At 38.9% G+C, this 26,964-nt stretch overlaps 1 protein-coding gene across 2 annotated transcripts in view; it reads right to left on the bottom strand.

Annotated features, from left to right (window-relative positions):
- rxraa (retinoid X receptor, alpha a) overlaps positions 1 to 26,964 on the bottom strand; it is a 363,104-nt gene that overhangs the window by 232,941 nt on the left and 103,199 nt on the right. For both annotated transcript variants that reach the window (XM_061980862.2, XM_061980863.2), the window contains exon 2: positions 3,690 to 3,803. In XM_061980862.2, coding sequence (XP_061836846.2) covers positions 3,690 to 3,803 — 114 coding nt within the window. The remainder of the gene's footprint in view (positions 1 to 3,689; positions 3,804 to 26,964) is intronic.

Genomic DNA, 26,964 nt, shown 5'->3' with positions numbered 1-26,964 from the left:
GGAAACATTGACACTTTCACTGAAGGCTGTGACAGTAAAAATGTTGTAATCAATCAGGAGGGTTCCCTAGAAAAACAAAGATGCTGCTTGTAAGAGGTGTACACTTTATAGACCGAGTTCTAACTTGTCTAGTAGAAAGTGGCTATGGTAGCTGATCTGATTTTGATGAATTTTGAAACATGTCCAAAAGTTAAACTATTGAAGTTGTTGTTTTTAAAGTTAAGTTCCAAGTCGTCATACAGAACTGCAGAAACAATGGAAAACACAGTATTTCGTATACCAGGCGACGAAAGTTGCATGAATGGATTTTTGATACTCTGCTTTTTTTAATGGTGTTATATGGTTTTCTACACCAAAATTCATATATCTATTATTATTATTATTCTGCGGATTTTGGGGGCGCTCTACCTTCCAAATTTTTCATCCGATTCAAACCGTTCCAATTTCAAACTGTTCAGCCTATTCGGGAATCGCGGGCTTTCCCTTGACAAATTCCCAAAAAAATACCAGATTTCCCAGAATTCCAGGTTTTCCGGGACATTTTTCCCATTCAAAATGAATTGGCCACTTTTCAAACCTTCCACCATTTCCAAATTTTTCAACCGATTCAAACAGTTACAATTTCAAACTGTTCAGCCTATTCGGGAATCGCGGGCTTTCCCTTGACAAATTCCCAAAAAATCCCAGATTTCCCAGAATTCCAAGTTTCCCGGGACATTTTTCCCATTCAAAATGAATTGGCCACTTTTCAAACCTTCCACCATTTCCACATTTTTCAACCGATTCAAACCGTTCCAATTTCAAACTGTTCAGCCTATTCGGGAATCGCGGGCTTTCCCTTGACAAATTCCCCAAAAAATCCCAGATTTCCCAGAATTCCAGGTTTTCCGGGACATTTTTCCCATTCAAAATGAATTGGCCACTTTTCAAACCTTCCACCATTTCCACATTTTTCTACCGATTCAAACCGTTCCAATTTCAAACTGTTTAGCCTATTCGGGATTCGCGGGCTTTTCCTTGACAAATTCCCAAAAAATCTCAGATTTCCCGGAATTCCAGGTTTTCCGGGACATTTTTTCCATTCAAAATGAATTGGCCACTTTTCAAACCTTCCACCATTTCCACATTTTTCAACCGATTCAAACCGTTCCAATTTCAAACTGTTCAGCCTATTCGGGAATCGCGGGCTTTCCCTTGACAAATTCCCAAAAAAATCCCAGATTTCCCAGAATTCCAGGTTTTCCGGGACATTTTTCCCATTCAAAATGAATTGGCCACTTTTCAAACCTTCCACCATTTCCACATTTTTCAACCGATTCAAACCGTTCCAATTTCAAACTGTTCAGCCTATTCGGGAATCGCGGGCTTTTCCCTTGACAAATTCCAAAAAATCCCAGATTTCCCGGAATTCCAGGTTTTCCGGGACATTTTTCCCATTCAAAATGAATTGGCCACTTTTCAAACCTTCCACCATTTCCAAAGTTTTCAACCAATTCAAACCGTTCCAATTTCAAACTGTTCAGCCTATTTGGGAATCGCGGGCTTTTCCCTTGACAAATTCCAAAAAATCCCAGATTTCCCGGAATTCCAGGTTTTCCGGGACATTTTTCCCATTCAAAATGAATAGGCCACTTTTCAAACCTTCCACCATTTCCACATTTTTCAACTGATTCAAACCGTTCCAATTTCAAACAGTTCAGCCTATTCGGGAATCGCGGGCTTTCCCTTGACAAATTCCCCAAAAATCCCAGATTTCCCAGAATTCCAGGTTTTCTGGGACATTTTTCCCATTCAAAATGAATTGGCCACTTTTCAAACCTTCCACCATTTCCACATTTTTCCACCGATTCAAACCGTTCCAATTTCAAACTGTTCAGCCTATTCGGGAATCGCGGGCTTTCCCTTGACAAATTCCCAAAAAATCCCAGATTTCCCAGAATTCCAGGTTTTCCAGGACATTTTTCCCATTCAAAATGAATTGGCCACTTTTCAAACCTTCCACCATTTCCACATTTTTCAACCGATTCAAACCGTTCCAATTTCAAACTGTTCAGCCTATTCGGGAATCGCGGGCTTTCCCTTGACAAATTCCCAAAAAAATCCCAGATTTCCCAGAATTCCAGGTTTTCCGGGACATTTTTCCCATTCAAAATGAATTGGCCACTTTTCAAACCTTCCACCATTTCCACATTTTTCAACCGATTCAAACCAGTCCACCTTCAACATATTCCACATATCTTGGACATTAATTTTTCCAATTTAAAACTAATTCCAGGTATTCCCAGTTTTCCAAACCCTATTTTCACCCTCTTTTCTGGCAACCCACAAGGAAGTGTTTTCAATTTAGAAAAAAAAAAAAAATAATATGACTCCTTTAACGCGTCCTATAATCCAGCGTGCCTTATATATGAAAAAAGCTTGAAAATAGACCATTCATCGGCAGTGCGCCTTATAATCCAGTGCGTCCTATGTTCCGGAAAATACGGTATTACAATGACAATAGGGGATGTGTTAATAGAGTGTGAAGAGGATTACGTTGTAAACCATTAAACATGCAAAAAGATAATTTACAGTAGCAGTCAGAATTCTGTATACATAAATGGTTGATTCATAAGTTTACATACCCTGGGAGAATTTATGATTTCTTGGCCATTCTTCAGAGAATATGAATGATAACACAAAAACCTTTCTTCCACTCATGCTTAATGGTTGTGTGAAGCTATTTATTGGCAAACAACTGTGTTTATTCTTTTTAAATCAAAATGACAAAAGAAAGTACCCAAATGACCCTGATCAAAAGTTTACATACCCCAGTGACTTTGATCTGATAACATGCACAAAAGTTGACACAAACAGGTTTGAATGGCTAATCAAGGTTCCAATCCTCACCTGTGACATGTTTGTTTGTAATTAATGTGTGTGTATAAAAGATCAGTGAGTTTCTGGGCTTCTGACAGACCAGAAACTGTCAGATTCTGAGTCATGGGGAAGGCATAATAAGTGTCAAAGGATCTGCGAGAAAAGTTAATTGAACTGCATAAAACAGGAAAGGGGTATAAAAAGATATCCAAGGAATTGAGAATGCCAATCAGCCGTGTTCAAACGCTGATTAAGAAGTGGAAAATGAGGGATTCAGGTAGACCAGCAAAGATTTCAGCCACAACTGCCAGGAAAATTGTTGGAGATGCACAGAAAAATCCACAAATAACTTCAGCTGAAATACAGAACTCTCTGAAAAATTGTGGTGTGGCTGTTTCAAGATGCACAATAAGGAGGCACTTGAAGAAAAATGGGCTGCATGGTCGAGTCGCCAGAAGAAAGCCATTTCTGCGCAAATGTCACAAAGTATCCCGCTTACATTACGCCAAACAGCACAGAGACAAGCCTCAAAACGTCTGGAGTGATGAGACCAAAATTGAACTTTTTGGCCACTCAACCATGCAGCCCATTTTTTTTCCACTAGCCTATAGACATCAACCATTTATATATACAGTACACATCAGTAGGCTAAATGAACCTCTTCAACATAAGTCAGATTTCTGTATTCCACGAAAACAAAACTGTAGTGTTCTGACTACTTCAAAAGTGCCAACTGTATGTAAATGAAACTCATGTACATTTCTCACCTGTAGTCTTATCATAGACTAAACATGCACACAGGTAGAACAGGTTTGATGAGGCAACATTACCTGAGGACAGACGACGCTGATGCAGGTGACACATGCCGCTGAAGCAGGAACAAGCCTCGCCTGAGCGTCCTCGTTGCATCGGCGGAGCCAACGAGCACTGGGGCTTCAGGAACCCTTTAACGACATAATTAGAGGTCCAATAAGTGAAACGAAGAAAAGCATAGAGTACAAACACAACCGAAAACTGCATGAAAAAAAAAACCTCACATGTAAAAAGTATGCCAAATGTAGCTCACTCCGCCCTTTGTTTGAGAACCATGACCGTGCCAGCTTCGTACCACAGCCTGACCCAATCAACCTCTCACATTTTACAGCTCTGTGGCCAAGTGGCTTCTAACCTCATAGCCAAAGGCAAACCATCGGCTCAGAGCTCTATGCAAAGAAAGTGCCTTTGAGATGACTGGAACACGGACATGGAAGATGGTGAAAGCAACAAAATATGCATCAGTTAATACATCTAAGTGTAATGTTGGATTAAGCAGAGGAGTCTGATTTGTGAATTAATTATCGAAACTGAGTCACAGGTATCTCCCACACCACCACTCACGGTCATTGTAATTATATGGTAACCATTATAAATACGTGTGTCACTTTTATTGGTCAGATTTAATCTTATGTAGTGGAATTAACCCCTGTGTGATGTTCGTATTGTTGGGGATTTTTTGGAATTTGTCACTATTATGTTAGATCCACTATGGACTGGACTTTCACAATATTATGCTAGACCCACTCGACGTTCCATTGCATCCGGTCTCCCCTAGAAGGGGTGTGGGGTCACCCACATCTGCGCTCCTCTCCAAGGTTTCTCATAGTCATTCACATTGACATCCCACTGGGTCGTGGGTTTTTCCTTGCCCTTATGTGGGATCTGAACAGAGGATGTCGTTGTGGCTTGTGCAGCCCTTTGAGACACTTGTGATTTAGGACTATATAAATAAACATTGATTGATTGATTGATTGTTACTCAGCCAGCGTTTGTGGGTCTGATGGACCCGTTGCATTTTGTGGCTTTTAACGCCTCACAATCAAACACTTTTATGTTAAAATACTGAACAGATGTTTATTGGGATAAGGTAAACATCTGTTCAGTATTTTAACATAAAAGTGTTTGATTGTGAGGCGTTAAAAGCCTTCATTCTAACCTGATTTAATCCAATCCACTTTATTTATATAGCACATTTAAACAACAAAAATGTTTCCAAAATGCTGCACAACAATATTAAAAATAATATTAAAAAAAGTATTAAAAACAATATTAAAAATAATATTAAATACAATAATCAAATATTATCTTTAATGACTGAATAAAAACAAAAAATAAATAAATATAGAACCAATATAAAAACAATATGAAAATAAATATGTTTAAAAACGATTTTAAAGGGAAAAAACAGTTAAAACAGTAAATAGAAATCAAAATGTATATAAAAAATTAAAAAAAACACAGAGGACAACAGAGGACCACACAACTCACGTAGTGTTGAAAGCCAAAGAATAAAAGTGGGTCTTAAGACGAGACTTAAAACACTCCACTGTGATTTAGCCCAGTGATTTTCAACCACTGTGCCGCGGCACTCCAGTGTGCCGTGACATATTGTCTGGTGTGCCGTGGGAAATTATGCAACTTCACCTAATTGGTCCAAAAAATATTTTTTGCAAATCAATAATCATAATAATGTGCCGTCGTCTAGTGCCTGTGCTGTGTAGAGCTTGGCAGGGTAATCTTGTAATACTCCATACCAGTAGGTGGCAGCAGGTAGTTCATTGCTTTGTAGAAGTCGGAACGCGTCGAGGATGGTTTGTCGTGATCCCAATATGCAGAGCACAGCGGGAGACAGCGTGAAGGTAAAAAGGTATGTAACGCTTAAACCAAAAAATAACAAGGCAAGTCCCGCTAGGAAAAGGCACTGAAGCGTAGGAATGGCTATGTAAAACAAAAGTAAAACTGAACTGGCGACAAAGTCAACAAACACAGAATGCTGGACGACAGCAAAAACTTACAGCGTGTGGAGCAAAGAGGACGTCCACAAAGCACATCCCGCACATGACATGACAATCAACAATGCCTCACAATCAAACACTTTTGCGTTAAAATACTGAACAGATGTTTATTGGGATAAGGTAAACATCTGTTCAGTATTTTAACATAAAAGTGTTTGATTGTGAGGCGTTAAAAGCCACAAAATGCAACGGGTCCATCAGACCCACAAACGCTGGCTGAGTAACAACAATATGAACGTTGCACGGAAAATTTCTCTGCCAGTTTCTGCATCCCACAGGGATTCTTCTTTTGTGTTTCTGCACCTTGCGGTTCCCACACAGGGTTGCAACATTGTTTGTCAACACTGTCTGCTCTCATTTTCTCGCACATTTGACCCTCTGATGTTCTGTGTACCTACACTCTGTCCTCCACCTGTCTAGGCCTGCTGTGTGTGTGTGTGTGTGTGTATAATTTCTTATATGTAATAGAAATGTGTAGGGGGGGTGTATGGTATGTGGTCATTAAATATGTATTCTGATATAAGTTCTTCACAAAAAATGAGCCAAAGTCAGTGGGTCTCAGTTTGAAAAATGTATTAATTGTATCATTTTTCTTTTAATAAAACAAATCAGTCAGTTTTTTTGGTCAGATTTAATCTTATGTAGTGGAATTTAAAAACCATGCATTAATTGTTGCATCGCAGCATTTTTCCCATCATCCACAATCGACTACCAATGCAGGGAATGGGATGTGATCTATCTTGCCTATAAAGCCACGTCCAAAAATATCCACCACCCTTTTATATACAGTACATGCTGTAAGTGTGTATGTAATGCACAATAATATTAACATGCAATATGTACAGTATTTTGGTAAGTTTAAGCAGTACTGTATCTTCTTTCCTTAGCACGGAACGCATAGCAACAGTCGTGTCCGTTGCTATGCACTCTGGGAAATGGATGTGGATGACAAAGCAACACTAGTTAGGAGAGCACTTTCTGTGTTTGCTCCCACTAATGGCAGACTCTGAGAGAGCCTTGAAGCACTATTATTAAATGTTTCAAATTAGAACATAGAACAGTGACTTAAAATATCCGCTCTCACTGGGATACTGACTAGTGGGATGGTTTTATCTTTCAGCACATTTGCCACATTATGTTACAGCCTTCAGAAATGGAATGAATTAATTGTTTTTGCCAAATTTTATAGGCAATACCCCATAATGCCAATGTGAAACGTTTGCATACACTTGTAAAGAACATCATGTCATGGCTGTGTTGAGTTTCCAATCATTTCTACAACTCTTATTTTTTTGTGATAGAGTGATTGGAGCACATACTCGTTGGTTACAAAAAACATTCATGAAGTTTGGTTGTTTTATAAATGTATTATGGGTCTACTGAAAATGTGAGCAAATCTGCTAGGTCAGGGGTCGGCAACCCAAAATGTTGAAAGAGCCTTATTGGACCAAAAATAAAAAAACAAATCTGTCTGGAGCCGCAAAAAATTAAAAGCCATATTACATACAGATAGTGTGTCATGAGATATAAATTGAATTAATATGACTTAAAGGAAACTAAATGACCTCAAATATAGCTACAAATGAGGCATAATTACGCAATATGTACATATAGCTAGCCTAAATAGCATGTTAGCATCGATTAGCTCGCAGTCATGCAGTGACCAAATATGTCTGATTCGCACTCCACACAAGTCAATAACATCAACAAAACTCACCTTAGTGTATTCACGCACAACATTAAAAGTTTGGTGGACAACATGAGACAGAAAAAGAAGTGGCATACAACACGTCCTAGAAAGTCGCAGAAAGACATACATGTAAACAAACTACGGTGAGTTCAAGGACTGCCAAAATTAGTAGGACAAAACGGCGCTCGCCAAATACTCGAATCAGTGAAGCATGTTTAATATAAACAGTGTACTTTGCAACTATTAGGGAGGTTTGTGTCATGTTTGTCCTCCTACAGAAACCATATTAAAACAAAAAATATATTTTTTTCCCCCTCAACTTTTTCCATTTTTCATACATTTTTGAAAAAGCTCCAGAGAGCCACTAGGGCGGCGCTAAAGAACCGCATCTAGAGCCGCGGGTTGCCGACCCCTGTGCTAGGTCAAAAGCATAATCCCGGGAACACCACCCCTACCGTCAAGCATGGTGGTGGTAGTATTCTTCAGGACAAGCTAAAATCATCAGCCCGGAGGTTGGGTCTTGGGCTCAGTTGGGTGTTCCAACAGGACGATGACCCCCAAACACACGTCAAAAGTGGTAAAGGAATGGCTAAATCAGTGTTTTTCAACCTTTTTTGAGCCAAGGCACATTTTTTTCATTAAAAAAAATGCGGAGGCACACCACCAGCAGAAAAAGTTAAACAATGAAACTCCACCAGGTTGTCGTGCCTTATTTTGAGTTTGTTGTTCTTTCCTGTGTGTTGTGCTTTAGTTATTTTTGTGACCCTTCCTGTTTTGTTGGTGTTCTCCTGTCGCAGCTTCACGCCTTCCTTTGAGTGCTATTGCCTGCTTTGTTTTCGCAATCAAGACTCTTTAAGTTGTGCGTACGCTATCTTTCTATGTGGGGACATTGTTGATTGTCATGTCATGTACGGGATGTGCTTTGAGGACGTCCTCTTTGCTCCACACGCTGTAAGTTTTTGCTGTCGTCCAGCATTCTGCGTTTGTTGACTTTGTCGCCAGTTCAGTTTTACATAGCCATTCCTATGCTTCAGTGCCTTTTCCTAGCGGGACTTGCCTTGTTATTTTTTTGGTTTAAGCGTTACATACCTTTTTACCTGCACGCTGTCTCCCGCTGTGCTCTGCATATTGGGATCACGACAAACCATCCTCGACGCGTTCAGACTTCTACAAAGCAATGAACTACCTGCTGCCACCTACTGGTATGGAGTATTACAAGATTACCCTGCCAAGCTCTACACAGCACAGGCACTAGACAACGGCACATTGTTATGATTATTGATTTGCAAAAAAAAAATGTTGGACCAATTAGGTGAAGTTGCATAATTTCCCACGGCAGAAAATATCTCACGGCACAATGGAGTGCCGCGGCACAGTGGTTGAAAATCACTGGGCTAAATCACAGTGGAGTGGTTTAAGTCTCGTCTTAAGACCCACTTTTATTCTTTGGCTTTTAACACTACGTGAGTTGTGTTGTCCTCTGTGTTTTTTTAAATTTTTTATATACATTTTGATTTCTATTTACTGTTTTAACTGCTTTTTCCCTTTAAAATCGTTTTTAAACATATTTATTTTTATATTGTTTCTATATTTATTTATTTATTGTTTTTATTCAGTCATTGGTGGAGCTAAAGATAATATTTGATTATTGTATTTAATATTATTTTTAATATTGTTTTTATTATTATTTTTTATATTATTTTTAATATTGATGTGCAGCATTTTGGAAACATTTTTTTGTTGTTTAAATGTGCTATATAAATAAAGTGGATTGGATTAAATCAGGTTAGAATGAAGGTTTTGTCATGACGTGGAGTTTTTCGCAGGGATGCAATTGGACTTTTCCGGACAAAAGTAGCAGGTAGGAACATTTTTAATTATTCTCTAAAACTCAACGAAGTACAAAAAAAACAGAAAACAACCCGAAGGCAAGCGTGCCTATCGCACGCGGAAGCGAAGGCAAAAACGTAGGACATGAAACATGAAACTAAAGACATGAAACCCGCACTAAACTGTGACATGAAACAAATAGCTTTAACTATGGAAAGGAGCGACATAAACTGTGGCATCGCATGACTCAAGCATGAAAACTGTGGCATGAAAGGAGTAATGTCGCCAGGCCGACTGACCGGCAAAGGTGGTTTCAATAGTCTCTTGATTAGAACCAGGTGAGCGTCCGAACACCAGCGGCAGGTGAAAAATCATATGCCACCATGGCAACCAAAACAAACAAGAGTGCGCAAACAGGAACTAAAAGAGTCCAAAACTAACAAAGAATAACAAAAACATAATCCAGACCACAGATCATGACAGGTTATAGAATGGCCTTCCCCAAAAAAAAAAAACATTCATGAAGTTTGGTTCTTTTATGAATTTATTATGGGTCAACTGAAAATGTGAGGGTCAAAAGTATACATACAGCAATGTTAATATTTGCTTACATGTCCCTTGGCAAGTTTACCTGCAATAAGGCGCTTTTGGTAGCCATCCACAAGCGTCTGGCAACCTTCTGCTTGAATTTTTGACCACTCCTCTTGACAAAATTGGTGCAGTTCAGCTAAATGTGTTGGTTTTCTGACATTGACTTGTTTCTTCAGCATTGTCCACATGTTTAAAGGGGAACATTATCACCAGACCTATGTAAGCGTCAATATATACCTTGATGTTGCAGAAAAAAAGACCATATATTTTTTTAACCGATTTCCGAACTCTAAATGGGTGAATTTTTCTAATATTCGCTCTCGGAACGTGACGTCACATCGGGAAGCAATCCGCCATTTTCTCAAACACCGAGTCAAATCAGCTCTGTTATTTTCCGTGTTTTCGACTGTTTTCCGTACCTTGGAGACATCATGCCTCGTCGGTGTGTTGTCGGAGGGTGTAACAACACGAACAGGGACGGATTCAAGTTGCACCAGTGGCCCAAAGATGCGAAAGTGGCAATAAATTGGACGTTTGTTCCGCTACACTTTACCGACGAAAGCTATGCTACGACAGAGATGGCAAGAATGTGTGGATATCCTGCGACACTCAAAGCAGATGCATTTCCAACGATAAAGTCAAAGAAATCTGCCGCCAGACCCCCATTGAATCTGCCGGAGTGTGTGAGCAATTCAGGGACAAAGGACCTCGGTAGCACGGCAAGCAATGGCGGCAGTTTGTTCCCACAGACGAGCGAGCTAAACCCCCTGGATGTCTTGGCTCACACCGTCAAGAGAAGAATATCGACCCTAGCTTCCCTGGCCTGCTGACATGAGGGTATGTCTACAGAATATATTAATTGATGAAAATTGGGCTGTCTGCACTCTCAAAGTGCATGTTGTTGCCAAATGTATTTCATATGCTGTAAACCTAGTTCATAGTTGTTAGTTTCCTTTAATGCCAAACAAACACATACCAATCGTTGGTTAGAAGGCGATCGCCAAATTCGTCCTCGCTTTCTCCCGTGTCGCTGGCTCAATAGCTTCAGTTTCTTCTTCAATTTCGTTTTCGCTACCTGCCTCCACACTACAACCATCCGTTTCAATACATTCGTAATCTGTTGAATCGCTTAAGCCGCTGAAATCCGAGTCTGAATCCGAGCTAATGTCGCTATAGCTTGCTGTTCTTTCCGTTCTTTTCTTTGTGTTGGCTTCACTATGTGACGTCACAGGAAAATGGACAGGTGGTTAAAATCAGGCACTTTGAAGCTTTTTTTAGGGATATTGCGTGATGGGTAAAATTTTGAAAAAAACTTCGAAAAATATAATAAGCCACTGGGAACTGATTTGTAATGGTTTTAACCATTCTGAAATTGTGATAATGTTCCCCTTTAAGTCAGGACTTTGGCGAAGGCCATTCTAAAACCTTCATTCTGTCATGATCCGTGGTGCGGATCATGTTTTGTGTTTTCTGTTAGTTTTGGACTCCTTTAGTTCCTGTTTGTGCACCTCTGAGTTTGTTTGGGTTGCCACGGTTGCTCATTATGTTCACCTGTCTCTGATTAGTGTTCGCCCGCTCACCTGCTACCCGAGCACTAATCAGAGGCATTATTTAAGCCTGTCTTTGCCGGTCTGGTGTCATTGTTTGCTGTATGCAACAGTCTTGTAGGTTCATGTCTTGTTTCGAGTTTATGCTAAGTGTTTGCTACACGCAACCTGTTACGTAAATCTTGTTTGTTTCATGCCACAGTTACCTGATTATTGCTTGTCCCTAGTCCATGCTAAGAAGTAGAATCAGCTCTACGTTGTGCCTTTGCCTTGTTCCGTTTTTTTTGTACTCCTTTGGTATTTTGAGAATTAAATCATGTTCCTACCTGCACGCTTTGTCCGGAGTGGTCCGTCTGCATTTCGGGAAAACGAACCCCGCAGTAAGCTGCGAAAACCCCGTCGTGACAGATTCTAGCCTGATTCAGCCATTCCTTTAACACTTTTGACGTGTGTTTGGGGTCCGGGCTGATGATTTTAGGTTGTCCTGAAGAATTTGGAGGTAATCCTCCGTTTTCATTGTCCCATTTACTCTCTGTAAAGCACCAGTTCCATTGGCAGCAAAACAGGCCCAGAGCATAATACTACCACCACCATGCTTGACTGTAGGGATGACGTTCTTGGGATTAAAGACCTCACCTTTTCTCCTCCAAACATATTGCTGGGTATTGTGGCCAAACAGCTCAAATTTTGTTTCATCTGACATCACATGGACAAAGATAAGACCTTCAAAAGGAAAGTTCCGTGGTCAGATGAAACAAAAATTGAGCTGTTTGGCCACAATACCCAGCAATATGTTTGGAGTGGTCAAAAACTCAACCAGAAGCTTACTAGAAGCTCTGTGGTCCAACTTTGGACCACGACTGTAAGTATCCCCAGCTTTTACTCGATACTTTGTCGATGCACCTTTGGCAGACAGTTTGATTCCCTTGCCGAGTCGTGTTTCTGGATGCTAATCGCTCCAACAATGACAGATGCAAAAAATCCTCTGGCAGAAAGTGAGGTCTGGTTATACAGTGCCACACAGTTCTCTTGGAATCAGCCAAGTTCCGGTGAAACAAAGAAGTCCATATTTCCTGGTATCCCGCTGCTAAATGACATAGGGCGTGAAAGTCATCCAGCTCATCATCCAAAGTCTAAACAATGGCTCGAATAATTGGCATTGAGAATACAGTCAAGGTTTAATTACTCCATGTAGAATCGGTTAAGGGATGCTCATGTTTTTCAGTGGATCGTGGACTGCTGTCTGTATTTTTGCCCTCAAATGTAGCTCCTATACTTATGGCAACAAGTATTGTAAAAATGTAACTCTTGATTGACCAGAAAGATTTGTAAAATGGCGAATTAAAGTAGGGTGATTAATATACTATGTTAGGTCTGCACTCTTAATGGACTTCTTACTTCTTACTGTCATGTCTGTGTAATCATGTTTTGTTTAGTTATTGACTCTTTAGTTTCTGGCTTTTCACTCCCTTGTCTTGTTTCCATGGTTACCCATTAGTTTCACCTGTTCCACGTTTGGACTCATTATGCACTCTTGTTTGTCACCATAGCAACCCATTAGTTTTCACCTGTCATGTCACGCACCTGTTTTGAGTCACGCACCTGTTGTTAATCATGTCTGTGTTATTTAAGCTTTTCATTTTCTGTTGTTCATCCTGGTGTCATATCTTTTCTAACCCTGCTATCCTCTCGTATCAAGCCACAGTAAGTGTTTTTATTTCGTGTTCACAGTTTCTGCCTTAGAGCAAGTTTTGTTTTCATTCGCCAAGTTTTTTTTACCTCCGCCATTGTGTAGCCACCATATAATGAAACAACTGGAATTGTGTGATGCGTTACATTGTATCGTAGTTCTGACATTAATGTCAGAACTTGGACTGTGGAGTTTTTGTTTTCCCGAGATGCAAGTGAACTTGGATCGGACATGGCTTGAAGGTGGGTACATGATTTATTTTAAACACTAACACACTACAAAACAAAAGCAAACAAAAGGCGCGCAAAATGGCAGAGGTAAAAAAACTTGGCGAATGAAAACAAAAATTGCTCTAAGGCAGAAACTGTGAACACGAAATAAAAACACTTACTGTGGCTTGATACGAGAGGATAGCAGGGTTAGAAAAGATATGACACCAGGATGAACAACACAAAATGAAAAGCTTAAATAACACAGACATGATTAACAACAGGTGCGTGACATGACAGGTGAAAACTAATGGGTTGCTATGGTGACAAACAAGAGTGCATAATGAGTCCAAACGTGGAACAGGTGAAACTAATGGGTAACCATGGAAACAAGACAAGGGAGTGAAAAGCCAGAAACTAAAGAGTCAATAACTAAACAAAACAAAACATGACTAAAATAAAACATGATTACACAGACATGACACTTACTAGGGCTGCGAATCTTTGGGTGTCCCACGATTCGATTCAATATCGATTCTTGGGGTCACGATTCGATTCAAAATCGATTTTTTTTTTTCGATTCAACGCGATTCTCGATTCAAAAACGCTATTTTCCCGATTCAAAAGGATTCTCTATTCATTCAATACATAGGATTTCAGCAGGATCTACCCCAGTCTGCTGACATGCAAGCAGAGTAGTAGATTTTGTAAAAAACTTTTATTATTGTAAAGGACAATGTTTTATCAACTGATTACAATAATGTACATTTGTTTTAACTATTAAATGAACCAAAAATATGACTTATTTTATCTTTGTGAAAATATTGGACACAGTGTGTTGTCAAGTTTATGAGATGCGATGCAAGTGTAAGCCACTGTGACACTATTGTTTATTTTTTTTATAAATGTCTAATGATAATGTCAATGAGGGATTTTTAATCACTGCTATGTTGAAATTGTAACTAATATTGATGCTGTTGTTGATAATATTAATTTTTGTTTCACTACTTTTGGTTTGTTCTGTGTCGTGTTTGTGTCTCCTCTCAATTGCTCTGTTTATTGCAGTTCTGAGTGTTGCTGGGTCGGGTTTGCTTTTGGAATTGGATTGCATTGTTATGGTATTGTTGTGTATTGTTTTGTTGGATTGATTAATTAAAAAAATAAAAAATAAAAAATAGAATAAAATAATACATTTAAAAAAATAGATTTAAAAAAAATGAGAATCGATTCTGAATCGCACAATTTGAGAATCGCGATTCGAATTCGAATAGATTTTTTCCCACACCCCTACTTCTTACGATCATAAACATATTATATTTCAAAGAAACTATTTATGGTCCGTGCAACATGCATGCAAATTCTTGAGCTTTTAACCATGAAATAGATGAGTGAGCGTTTGAGAAGAAACAAAACCAGTGACGTGCGGTCACTAGAGGCAGGTGAGGCGGGGTCTCACCTGTCATCATGTAAAGAAAATAAATGTAAAAAGAAAAAAAATGTATTAAATTGTTATATGTATTCAGTGATTATACTATAAAGTTATTTTCCATTTAACTTCACCAGTTTTAGATTATTTTTATTCAAAATCGCTGAATTTTCACATTTGCCGTTCAAATACTGAGAAGAGACGGTGCGGTGATCAGCAGCCAGTTGAGGCACGTCACTCAGTGCCTCAACATGGATTGCGGACTCGGCTAACTGCTGGCCTGCTGTGCAGTGAGACCGTATTGCTATATGAATTATATTATACATTTCCATAGTTTAGTTAGCTGAGGTATATAATGTACAGTGTATTTTGTCAACAACTGTATGTGTGTAACGTATTTCTTGTGCTGAGCAATCATAAAACTGCTGCGAAGATGCACTGGCCGATGCTCGCAGTAATCCCGCCTCCTGGTGCCGGTTAATGCACCCCCCGACAGGAGCGCCACACCAACCAAAGCCACACCCAAATCCTCCACGTGCAAGACCGAATCCACCCAAAAAAACTTAACAAGAAGCCAAAAAGTGCAAAAACAACAATGTTCGCGCCGGAGGAGCCGTACGTGAACGACTGCAGGGACACAACATTAGGTACACCTGCAGACTGCAGCACGGATTTCATATTTCATTCATTCACAACTCCTCCAACACGAACACCACTGTTCCCGCACTTATAAGTAAAGGTAAGACCATAATAACCTTTTTTTAATTAAAAGTGCTTTTTTGTGTGCTACAGTTTGTATGTGTAAAGTTAAAGTTAAGTTAAAGTACCAATGATTGTCACACACACACTAGGTGTGGTGAAATGTGTCCTCTGCATTTGACCCATCCCCTTGATCACCCCCTGGGAGGTGAGGGGAGCAGTGGGCAGCAGCGGCGCCCGGGAATAATTTTTGGTGATTTAACCCCCAATTCCAAGCCTTGATGCTGAGTGCCAAGCAGGGAAGAATGCTGGTATGAGCTTTTAAACATAACCCGTTAACTGCTGCCAATCAAATGGTGAATAAGATACTCTTTAGGGTTCATATGTTTGTAAATCTGACTGTGATGAAGTCAGTGCCTCACCAGCCATCAACCTCACCGCACGTCACTGAACAAAACTATGTCTATTTCGGCTACTAGTAGCCGAAACTAGTCAGGTACAAAACTTTACCTTACTAGCCTATATAAATCAACCATTTATAAATACACATCAGTAGGCTAAATGAACCTCTTCAACATAAAACCATGTTTACTAGAAATTCGGGATCTCACTATGTTCAGTTCGGTTTCAGTTTATTTGGAACATGCATACGATACAATGTAACGCATCACACAATTCCAGTTGTTTCATTATATGGTGGCTACTTCTTATTTTACACAGCACTGGTATGCCTAACCGACAATAACGCAACTCAACAAAACAAGTAAGACATTTCCGCGTTAGCGTAACTGCAGACGGAGTCACAGAATAACCGAATAAAACAGAATCCGCAGAATATTACGGAAATGTACATACATGTGACTGAAAGCTGTCATTGTGAGAAGATGTTTGAGGAAATAATGTATCTGGTACCACTTATTCATTCACAAACCACTGCCCTGTCTTCAACTAAAAAATGTACAGACGGCCACTTGAAACACACGACTGTCATATCTGTGTAATCATGTTTTGTTTTAGTCATGTTTTGTTTAGTTATTGGACTCTTTAGTTTCTGGCTTTTCACTCACTTGTCTTGTTTCCATGATTACCCATTAGTTTCACCTGTTCCACGTTTGGACTCATTGTGCACTCTTGTTTGTCGCCATAGCAACCCATTAGTTTTCACCTGTCACGTCACGCACCTGTTTCACGTTTTGAGTCACGCACTTGTTTTCGTTAATCATGTCTGTAGTATTTAAGTTCATTGTTTTCAGTTTGTCTGTCTGGTGACATCCCACAATTATGCTCTGCACATTTCTGACTCTTGATTTCATGTCCATCCTTCATGCTGCTCCTTTTAGTCCATGCCAAGTAAGTTTTGTTTATTAATGCTATAGTCTTTTGGTTTCATAGTTTGTTCTCCGCCACTGTGCGCGCTTTTCGTTTGTACTTTATTGTGATATATTAAATAAATCATGTATTTACATTCCCGTCTCGCCCGAGCCAACTTTCCGTTGCATTCCGGAAAAGCAAACACCCAGGACCAAGTCATGACAACGACAATCTAAAGCTCGCAAGAACAATTCATACACCCGTGACTGGAATCGTTCCTGGAATTATAACAGGCACTACAAACAGGCAAGCAGTGTGGATTAAGTCTTGGCAGAAATGCCTCTCATGACAACTAGTCAGTAGTCTAGTACCGTTCTGTTCACAATCTGCCTCTGAAGTGCCACAAAATATGGAAATGCGGTTGTAACGCTAGCAAGCAAGGCCAGGAAATATTGTAGGTCTCACAATTCTATTACGATTCAAGGGCTATGATTGTTTTGGTTTCAAGGGGAAGGTGCGGTGGCACCTCGATGCATAATCCAGATTTTATTAAGTGTCATTTGAAGATGGTCTCGTAATATAACATAACCCTCGTGAATAACTAGTTATTCATTACACAAGTCTAAAGCTTCAAGATTACAAAATAATATACCGCATTTCCCAGACCATAGGGCGCTCCGGATTATAAAGCGCACTGCCGATGAATGGTCTATTTCCGACCTTTTTCATAATAAATAATAATAATAATAGATTTTATTTGTAAAACGCACTTTACATTGAGTAAACAACCTCAAAGTGCTACAGTGTATTAAAAAAATAAAAAGATAATAAAAATAATAAAAAAAATAAAAACTAGAACAGCCAAATAGCTAAAACTAGTATGCATACATCTAAAAAAAGTATTTAAAAAAAAATAAAAACATTTAAGCCTTTTTTAAAAGCATCCACAGTCTGTGGTGCCCTCAGGTGGTCAGGGAGAGCGTTCCACAGACTGGGAGCGGCGGAGCAGAAAGCCCGGTCATACATAAAGCGCACCGGATTATAGGGCGCATTAAAGGCAGTGATATTATTTTTATTTTTTCCAAATTGAAAACACTTCCTTGTGGTCTACATAACATGTAATGGTGGTTCTTTGGTCAAAATGTTGCATAGATGATGTTTTACACATCATCTTCAAGCCGCTTTTTGACAGTCGCTTCAGGATGCGCCGTTTTGTGGGCGGTCTTATTTACGTGGCTCACCTTCGGCAGCGTCTCCTCCCCGTCATCTTTGTCGTAGTGGTGTAGCGTGCAAGGACGGGGGTGGAAGAAGTGTCAAAAGACGGAGCTAACTGTTTTAATGACATTCAGACTTTACTTCGATCAATAACGGAGCAGCATCTCCTCATCCGCCGGAAATGTGTCCCATGAAAAACCGTCCGACCGTAACTCTCTCTAAAGTTCCTTGGGTGAATAATATAAACTCACTACACCGGTATGTTTTAGCGCTTTCATGGCAGATATAAGTAAGAAATTTACACTACTTTATATTAGAAATGGCAACAGTGGAGGATGAATGTCCCATAACAAGAAGATAGAGAAAAAGAAGAAGCTTATGACTATGCTGGACTACAAAGATGGGCGCACGCAATTTTTCATGACTTATGCAGATCCCAAATACAGATCAGCAGGTACCAGAAGGTAAGAAAAGTTGCTTTTGCATAATATTGCGAAACAAAACGCCAGATAATATGTCTTACCTTATACACACACCATAATAATACTCCTATGTTGAAGCACAGTACAATCCATCAAGCGGTGCGGCTTCATAGCTTACCAAAGACGTACTAAAACATTTTGATAGATTTTTGAGTGCTGTGTGTAATGTTCTATATTCTCAATGGAACATATCACATTTTGGTGTTGTTTACTGGAGTCATATTGCGGTCTACACTTATCTCTTATGAATGACTCCCATCTACTGTACCAAATAAAGTAGCTTCGAGGTCGGTAAGCACAACAAAAATTATTACGTACGTTAGGCGCACCAGCTATAATGCACACTGTCGAGTTTTGAGAACATGAAAGGATTTTAAGTGTGCTTTATAGTCCGAAAAATACCATACTTAATTGTTTCCAAACAGTGCCTGTGACACAGCAGTACAACGGCTGATTAGACAAAACAGAAGTCATCGTCATGGACATACGAGCTGCGGAAGCTAGCTCTACAATCAGCTAAACAGACTCAATAACTGCATGGTGACATTTTGGTGAATTTCCGAAACTGACACAAGACAAAGTCAATAATTCTAACACAGACACCTGTAAACGTGTTAGCATGTTCGCTAATGTGAATGACGTTGGCCTGATTACATCACGATAACACGCACTAATATGCATGAACACACTCCTACATACAGTACAAAAGGGGGAAGCGCGCACATTTTCAGGACTTATGCAGATCCCAAATACACATCAGCAGGTACCAGAAGGTAAGAAAAGTCGCTTTTGCATAATATTGTGAAACAAAACGCCAAATAACATGTCTTACCTTATACACACACCGTAATAATACTCCTATGTTGAAGCGGTGCAGCTTCGTAGCTTACCAAAGTCGTACTAAAAACATTTTTGATAGATTTTTGAGTGCCGTGTGTAATGTTCTATATTCTCAATGGAACATATAACATTTTGGTGTTGTTTACTTGAGTCATATTGCAGTCTACACATATCTCTTATGCGTGACTGACATCATATTGCAGTCTACACGTATCTCTTATGTGTGACTGCCATCTACTGGTCACACTCATCATTTCGCCATGTACCACATAAAACAGCTTCGAGGTCGGTAAGCACAACCATAATTATTCCGTACATTAGGCGCACTGTTTAGGTTTGAGAAAATTAAAGGATTTTAAGTGCGCCTTATAGTCCGAAAAATACGGTATTGTTAAATTAAGAATTTATCCTTTAGGTGGCTATTAATTTTTGACATTGTGGCCTCTATACAAAGTCCACATTTGTGAAACGGTATTACGGAGTGGCTCACATTGTTGTCCATCCATCACTAAAACCTTTAGATTTTCAACAAACATCAGAATCCACAGGTTGGAAGAGCCATACTTACTTCGGTCAGAGACCAATAAAGCCATTTTATTTCCACGGTGAAAAACATGTCACTCCAGATGAGTTCATGGTGACATTTAAAACAGGCAAAGGAGAATTAGTTCCCCATGATAGGATGTCTGAGACGCTGTGCTTGGAAAGGTTGCAGAGTGAATGTGTGCCGGTTTGCGTGAGTGGGATGTTTGAGTGTTTTCAGGAATATTGAGATTTTAATTATACGTTTACCGTATTTTCTGGACCATAGGGCACACCGGATTATAAGGCGCACTGCCGATGAACGGGTCTAGTCAGGTCTATTTTCGTACAAAAGGTGCATTAAAGGGGTCATATTATGATTTTTTTTCTGAATATAAAACACTTCCTTGTGGTCTACATAACATGTAATTGTAGTTCTTTGGTCAAAATGTTGCATTGATTATGTTTTACAGATCATCTTCAAGTCGCTTCAGGATGCGGTCTTATTTACGTGGCTCACCTTCGACAGCGTCTTTTCCCCGTCATCTTTGTCGTAGCGGTGTAGCGTGCAAGGACGGGAGTGGAAGAAGTGTCAAAAGATGGAGCTAACTGTTTTAATGACATTCAGACTTTACTTCAATCAATAACGGAGCATTCGTGGCTCACTAGTGCAACGACATGTGTCCCGTGAAAAACTCTCTAATAACTAAAGTTCCTTGGGTGAATAATGTAGACTCACTACACCGGTAGTTTTTAGCGCTTTCATAGCGAAATATAAGTTAGAACTTTACACTACTTTATATTATAAATGGCAACAGCAGAGGGTGAATGCCCCATAACAAGAAGATAGAGAAAAATAAGCTTATCGACTACGGCAGGGGTGCTCATTACGTTGATCGCGAGCAACCGGTCGATCTCGGAGGGTGTGTCAGTCGATCACCAGCCAGGCATTAAAAAAATAGTCCTAAAATGAGCGATCATAAATCTTCACTATGACGTCACTTTCGTCACTTGATTGACATTCACGGCACCCGAGGGTCTTCTGAGATGACGCTGGCTGCTGCCAGCTCATTAAAATTACCGACTGGAAGGCGAGAAACACTTTATTTCAACAGACTCTGGCGCCGTACCTGTCGTCAAAACTCCAAAGACCGACTGCACAGTTGCACAGTTGCGCTACCAAAATAAGAGTCTCAGAAAGCTGGCGTGCACAAGCTAGCAAGCTACGGAGTTTGCCGACAATGTATTTCTTGTAAAGTGTATACAAAGGAGTACGGAAGCTGGACAAATAAGATGCCAAAAACCAACCACTTTCATGTGGTATTGGACAGAATGGAGGACTTTTTTTCTCCTCCATTCGAAAATGCGGACATCAGCACCACTGTCTGATTCCAATCAATGCAAGTCATCAGAATCAGGTAATACACCAACTTATATTCTTGTCTTCATGAAAGAAAGGAATCTATATGTGTTAAACATGCTTGTATTATCTTTAAACACCTTTAACTTATTAACAATATTAACTATATGTGTTAAACATGCTTGTATTATCTTTAAACACCTTTAACTTGTTAACAATATTAACTATATGGGTTAAACATGCTTGTATTATCTTTAAACACCTTTAACTTGTTAACAATATTAACTATATGTGTTAAACATGCTTGTATTATCTTTAAACACCTTTAAGTTGTTAACAATATTAACTATATGTATTAAACATGCGTGTATTATCATTAAACACCTTTAATTTTTTAACAATATTAACTATATGTGTTAAACATGCTTACATTATCTTTAAACACCTTTTACTTGTTAACAATATTAACTGTATGTATTAAACATACTTGTATTATCATTAAACATCTTTAATTTTTTAACAATATTAACTATATGTGTTAAACATGCTTGCATTATCATTAAACACCTTTAACTTGTTAACAAAAACATATATTTCATAAATAAGTAAATATAAATTATATATATGAATGAGGTAGATCCCCACGACTTGATCAATTGAAAAGTAGCTCGCCTGCAGAAAAAGTGTGAGCACCCCTGGACTACGGCATCAATACGGACTACGTGCGCAAATTTTCAGGACTTATGCAGATCTCAAATACACATCAGCAGAAACTAGAAGGTAAGAAAAGTTGTTTTTTGCATAATATTGTGAAACAAAATGGTAGATAATATGTCTGCTAATGGGTGCCATTTTGCGGTCCTTATACACACACCATAGTAATGCCTCTGACTATGGTAGCCATAACGGGCAGACAATCCATCAAGCGGTGCGGCTTCAAAATCGTACTAAAACATTTTGACAGATTTTTGAGTGCCGTGTGTAATGTTCTTTATTTTCAATGGAGCATTTACCGTATTTTTCTGACTATAAGTCGCAGTTTTTTTCATAGTTTGGCCGGGGGTGCGACTTATACTCCGGAGCGACTTATACTCCGAAAAATACGGTATATATACACACACATATATATACATATATACACATACATATATACATATACATGTAAAAATAAATATATACATATACCGTATTTTTCGGACTATAAATCGCAGTTTTTTTCATAGTTTGGCCGGGGGTGCGATTTATACTCCGGAGTGACTTATACTCCAAAAAATACGGTATATATACACACACATATATATACATATATACACATACATATATACATATACATGTATAAATATATATATACATATACCGTATTTTTCGGACTATAAGTCGCAGTTTTTTTCATAGTTTGGCCGGTGGTGCGCCTTATACTCAGGCGCGACTTATGTGTGAAATTATTAACACATTAGCGTAAAATATCAAATAATATTATTTATCTCATTCACGTAAGAGACTAGACGTATAAGATTTCATGGGATTTAGCGATTAGGAGTGACAGATTGTTTGGTAAACGTATAGCATGTTCTATATGTTATAGTTATTTGAATGACTCTTACCATAATATGTTACGTTAACATACCAGTTGGTTATTTATGCCTCATATAACGTACACTTATTCAGCCTGTTGTTCACTATTCTTTATTTATTTTAAATTGCCTTTCAAATGTCTATTCTTGGTGTTGGGCTTTTATCAAATATATTTCCCCAAAAATGCGACTTATACTCCAGTGCGACTTATATATGTTTTTTTCCTTCTTTATTGTGCATTTTTGACTTGTACTCCGAAAAATACGGTCAAGTTTTGGTGTTGTTTACTGGCGTCATGTTGCAGTCTACACATATCTCTTATGTGTGACTGCCATCTACTGGTCACACTAATCAAGGTGTTTTTATTATTGTCCATTCTTTAACTGAAATTACGTTTTCGGCACAGTCCCACTAAGAGCAGACATGCATTACAGGGAGATAAATCATTACACCCTATACCAGGGGTCGGCAACCTTTACCAGTCAAAGTGCCATTTTGACCAGTTTCACAAATTATAGGAAACAATGGGAGCCGCAAATTTTTTTTGGAAATTTTAAATGAAATAACACTGCATACAATTTTTTTTTTTGCTTTGTGCTATGTATAAACCAGGGGTCTCAGACACGATGCCCACACCTTTATGTGGAATTTGAAAGCTGGTGCGGCACGCGGGTTTTAAATGAATGGCACTTGTCAGAGTCATGCGTGCCGTGATGGTACAGCAAACAGCACCCACTACAACCAGCGTGCCTGAACAGTCACACGATGTATGGGACTTCCGCTTCCTCACGTAGGTGTTAGCAAGGCATACTTGCTCAACAACCACACAGGTCACACTGACGGTGGCGGTATAAAAAAAAACAAAAAAAAACTTTAACACTCTTACTAATAATGCGCCACACTGTGAACCCACACCAAACAAGAATGACAAACACATTTCGGGAGAACATCTGCACAGTAACACAACATAAACACAACAGGACAAATACCCAGAATCCAATGCAGCCCTAACTCTTCCGGGATACATTATACACCCCCAACCGAACCCCGCCCACCTCAACCGACGCACGGGGGGGAGGGGTGTATAATGTATCCCGGAAGAGTCAGGGCTGCATGGGATTCTGGGTGTTTGTTCTGTTGTGTTTATGTTGTGTTAAGGTGCAGATGTTCTCCCGAAATGTGTTTGTCATTCTCGTTTGGTTTTGGTTCAAAGTGTGGCGCATTATTAGTAAGAGTGTTAAAGTTGTTTTATATGACCACCGTCAGTGTAACCTGTGTGGCAAGGCAAGTATGCCTTGCTGTCACGCACGTGTGCAAGCAGAAAATGCATATTGTATAACAAGTGATGGGCTGGCACGCTGTTAATGCAGATTGTAGAGGGCGTCAAATGTTGTACCATCATGACACGCCCTTATTATAGCCATAAGGGTGAAAATCGGTGAATATTATTCCCGGGAGTTTTCTGCGAGAGGCACTGAAATCCGGAAGTCTCACGGGAAAATTGGGGGGTTCAGCAAGTAAGCTGCTGAGCCGCATCAGAGTGATCAAAGAGCCGCGGGTTGCCGACCCCTGCCCTATACCAAATACAATTGCTTTGAGGTCGGTAAGCACAACCAGAATTGTTATATAATTATAAGGCGCACTGTCGATTTTTGAGAAAATTAAAGCATTTTAATTGCACCTTATAGTCCGAAAAATACGGTATTTCAAATCCAAGTCTAAGGCCTCGTCCTATTGCCATCATAAATGATTACAAGTAAAGGTCATTACTAGTCAGACCTCCAGGTAAATGATAAAAAAGCACATGTACTGTCAGAGGTGGGTAGAGTAGCCAGAAATTGTACTCAAGTAAGAGTACTGTTACTTTAGAGATTTATTACTCAAGTAAAAGTAAGGAGTAGTCACCCAAATATTTACTTGAGTAAAAGTAAAAAGTATGTTGTAAAAAAACTACTCAAGTACTGAGTAACTGATGAGTAACATACACACACATATCATATATATATATATATATATATATATATATATATATATATATATATATATACACACACACATACATATATACATATATATATATATATATACACACATATATATATATATATATATATATATATATATATATATATATATATATATATATATATATGTATATATGTGTGTGTGTGTGTGTATATATATATATATATATATATATATATATATATATATATATATATATATATATATATACACATACATTGATATATACAGTATATAATTTATTTATTTATTTTTGCCGTTTTTGTTTACATGTTAAAGGTGTTTTAATGAATATACATGCATGTTTAACACATATAGATTCCTTTCTTTCATGAAGACAAGAATATAAGTTGGTGTATTACCTGATTCTGATGACTTGCATTGATTGTAATCAGACAGTAGTGATGACAAACGTCCACGTTTTCAAATGGAGGAGAAAAAAAGTTCCTCCTTTTTGTCTAATACCACATGAAAGTGGTTGGTTTTTGGCATCTTATATGTCCAGCTTCCATATTCGTTTTTATACACTTTACAAGAAATACATTGGCGGCAAACTCCGTAGCTTGCCAGCTTGTTTGCGCAGGCTTTCGGAGACTCTTATTTTGAAAGCGCAGGCGCGATGGAGCGGCACTTTTATTGTGAAGACAGGAACTGTGCAGTCAGTCTTTAGGCTTTTGACGGGGTGTACGGTTGAAATAAAAAATGGTCTTTTTTCCTTCACACTTTTGATTGATTGATTGGAACTTGTATTAGTAGATTGCACAGTACAGTACATATTCCGTACAATTGACCACTAAATGGTATCACCCCAATAAGTTTTTCAACTTGTTTAAGTCAGGTCATGTGACCCCTGGCTCTGTTTGATTGGTCCAACGTCACCAGTGACTGCATCTGATTGGTGGAACGGAGTGAACGTCACCAGTGACTGTATTTGTTGAAACGCAGGCACTATGAAGGTCTGTCTGACAGACCAAAACAAACAAAGCGTGCATTAACAGATCGATAAAAATTAGTAGCGAGTAGCGAGCTGAATGTAGATAAAAGTAGCGGAGTAAAAGTAGCGTTTCTTCTCTATAAATATACTCAAGTAAAAGTAAAAGTATGTTGCATTAAAACTACTCTTAGAAGTACAATTTATCCCAAAAGTTACTCAAGTAGATGTAACGGAGTAAATGTAGCGCGTTACTACCCACCTCTGTGTACTGTATGTGCACATTCAACACAGGTGCATTAGATCGTCTCGATATTGCAGCGGTATCGCCAGTACAGGTCTCGTCAGTAAATCTGCTCCATGGTGTTGCCGTCATCAGTGCTAAGGTTGGTACACGGCTCTTCATTAAAATCTCTTTATCGCAGTGCATCATTATATGTTTGCCCATAGCAGCAGGATATTGATTAAATAAATGTTTGATCTTTTTTTTTTTTTTTTCCCAGCTACTCACTTTAAAGCGGGGAAGATCCCGTTGGCTTTTAAAAAAAACTGCACGATACGGTCTTCTGGGGACAAACTCACACTCACCCACCCTCACTAGTAAGTAGCCAATCAGCATCATTCTTATTGATGGTCTTTGGTAAGCAACGAAAACATGCTATGGATTTCCTACACTGCAAAAACTGAAATCTAAGTAAGATGAAATATCTCAAATAAGGGTGATATTTGCTTATTTTCTGTCTGATAAGATAATTCTTCTCACTAAGCAGATTTTATGTTAGAGTGTTTTACTTGTTTTAAGGGTTTTGGTCCTAAATGATCTCAGTAAGATATTACAGCTTGTTGCTGAGATTTGATGACCTATATTGAGTAAAACATGCTTGAAACTAGAATATCAACTGTTGCAAAGCTGTGTCATCAACACTCACAAGTATAAAACTACAAAACCTTGGGAAAGGTGGCAATAAATACTGATAAAGTTGAGGAATGCTCATCAAACACTTATTTGGAACATCCCACAGGTGTGCAGGCTAATTGGGAACAGGTGGGTGCCATGATTGGGTATAAAAACAGCTTCCCAAAAAATGCTCAGTCATTCACAAACAAGGATGGGGCGAGGGTCGCCACTTTGTCAACAAATGCGTGAGCAAATTGTTGAACAGTTTAAGAAAAAACCTTTCTCAACCAGCTATTGCAAGGAATTTAGGGATTTCACCATCTACGGTCCGTAATATCATCAAAGGGTTCAGAGAATCTGGAGAAATCACTGCACGTAAGCAGCTAAGCCCGTGTCCTTCGATCCCTCAGGCTTTACTGCATCAACAAGCGAC

This window comes from Nerophis lumbriciformis, linkage group LG20, assembly GCF_033978685.3.
Source record: "Nerophis lumbriciformis linkage group LG20, RoL_Nlum_v2.1, whole genome shotgun sequence".
Lineage (NCBI taxonomy): Eukaryota > Metazoa > Chordata > Actinopteri > Syngnathiformes > Syngnathidae > Nerophis > Nerophis lumbriciformis.
Note: the sequence above shows the minus strand (reverse complement) of the source record. Positions and strands in the feature narration are given on the sequence as shown.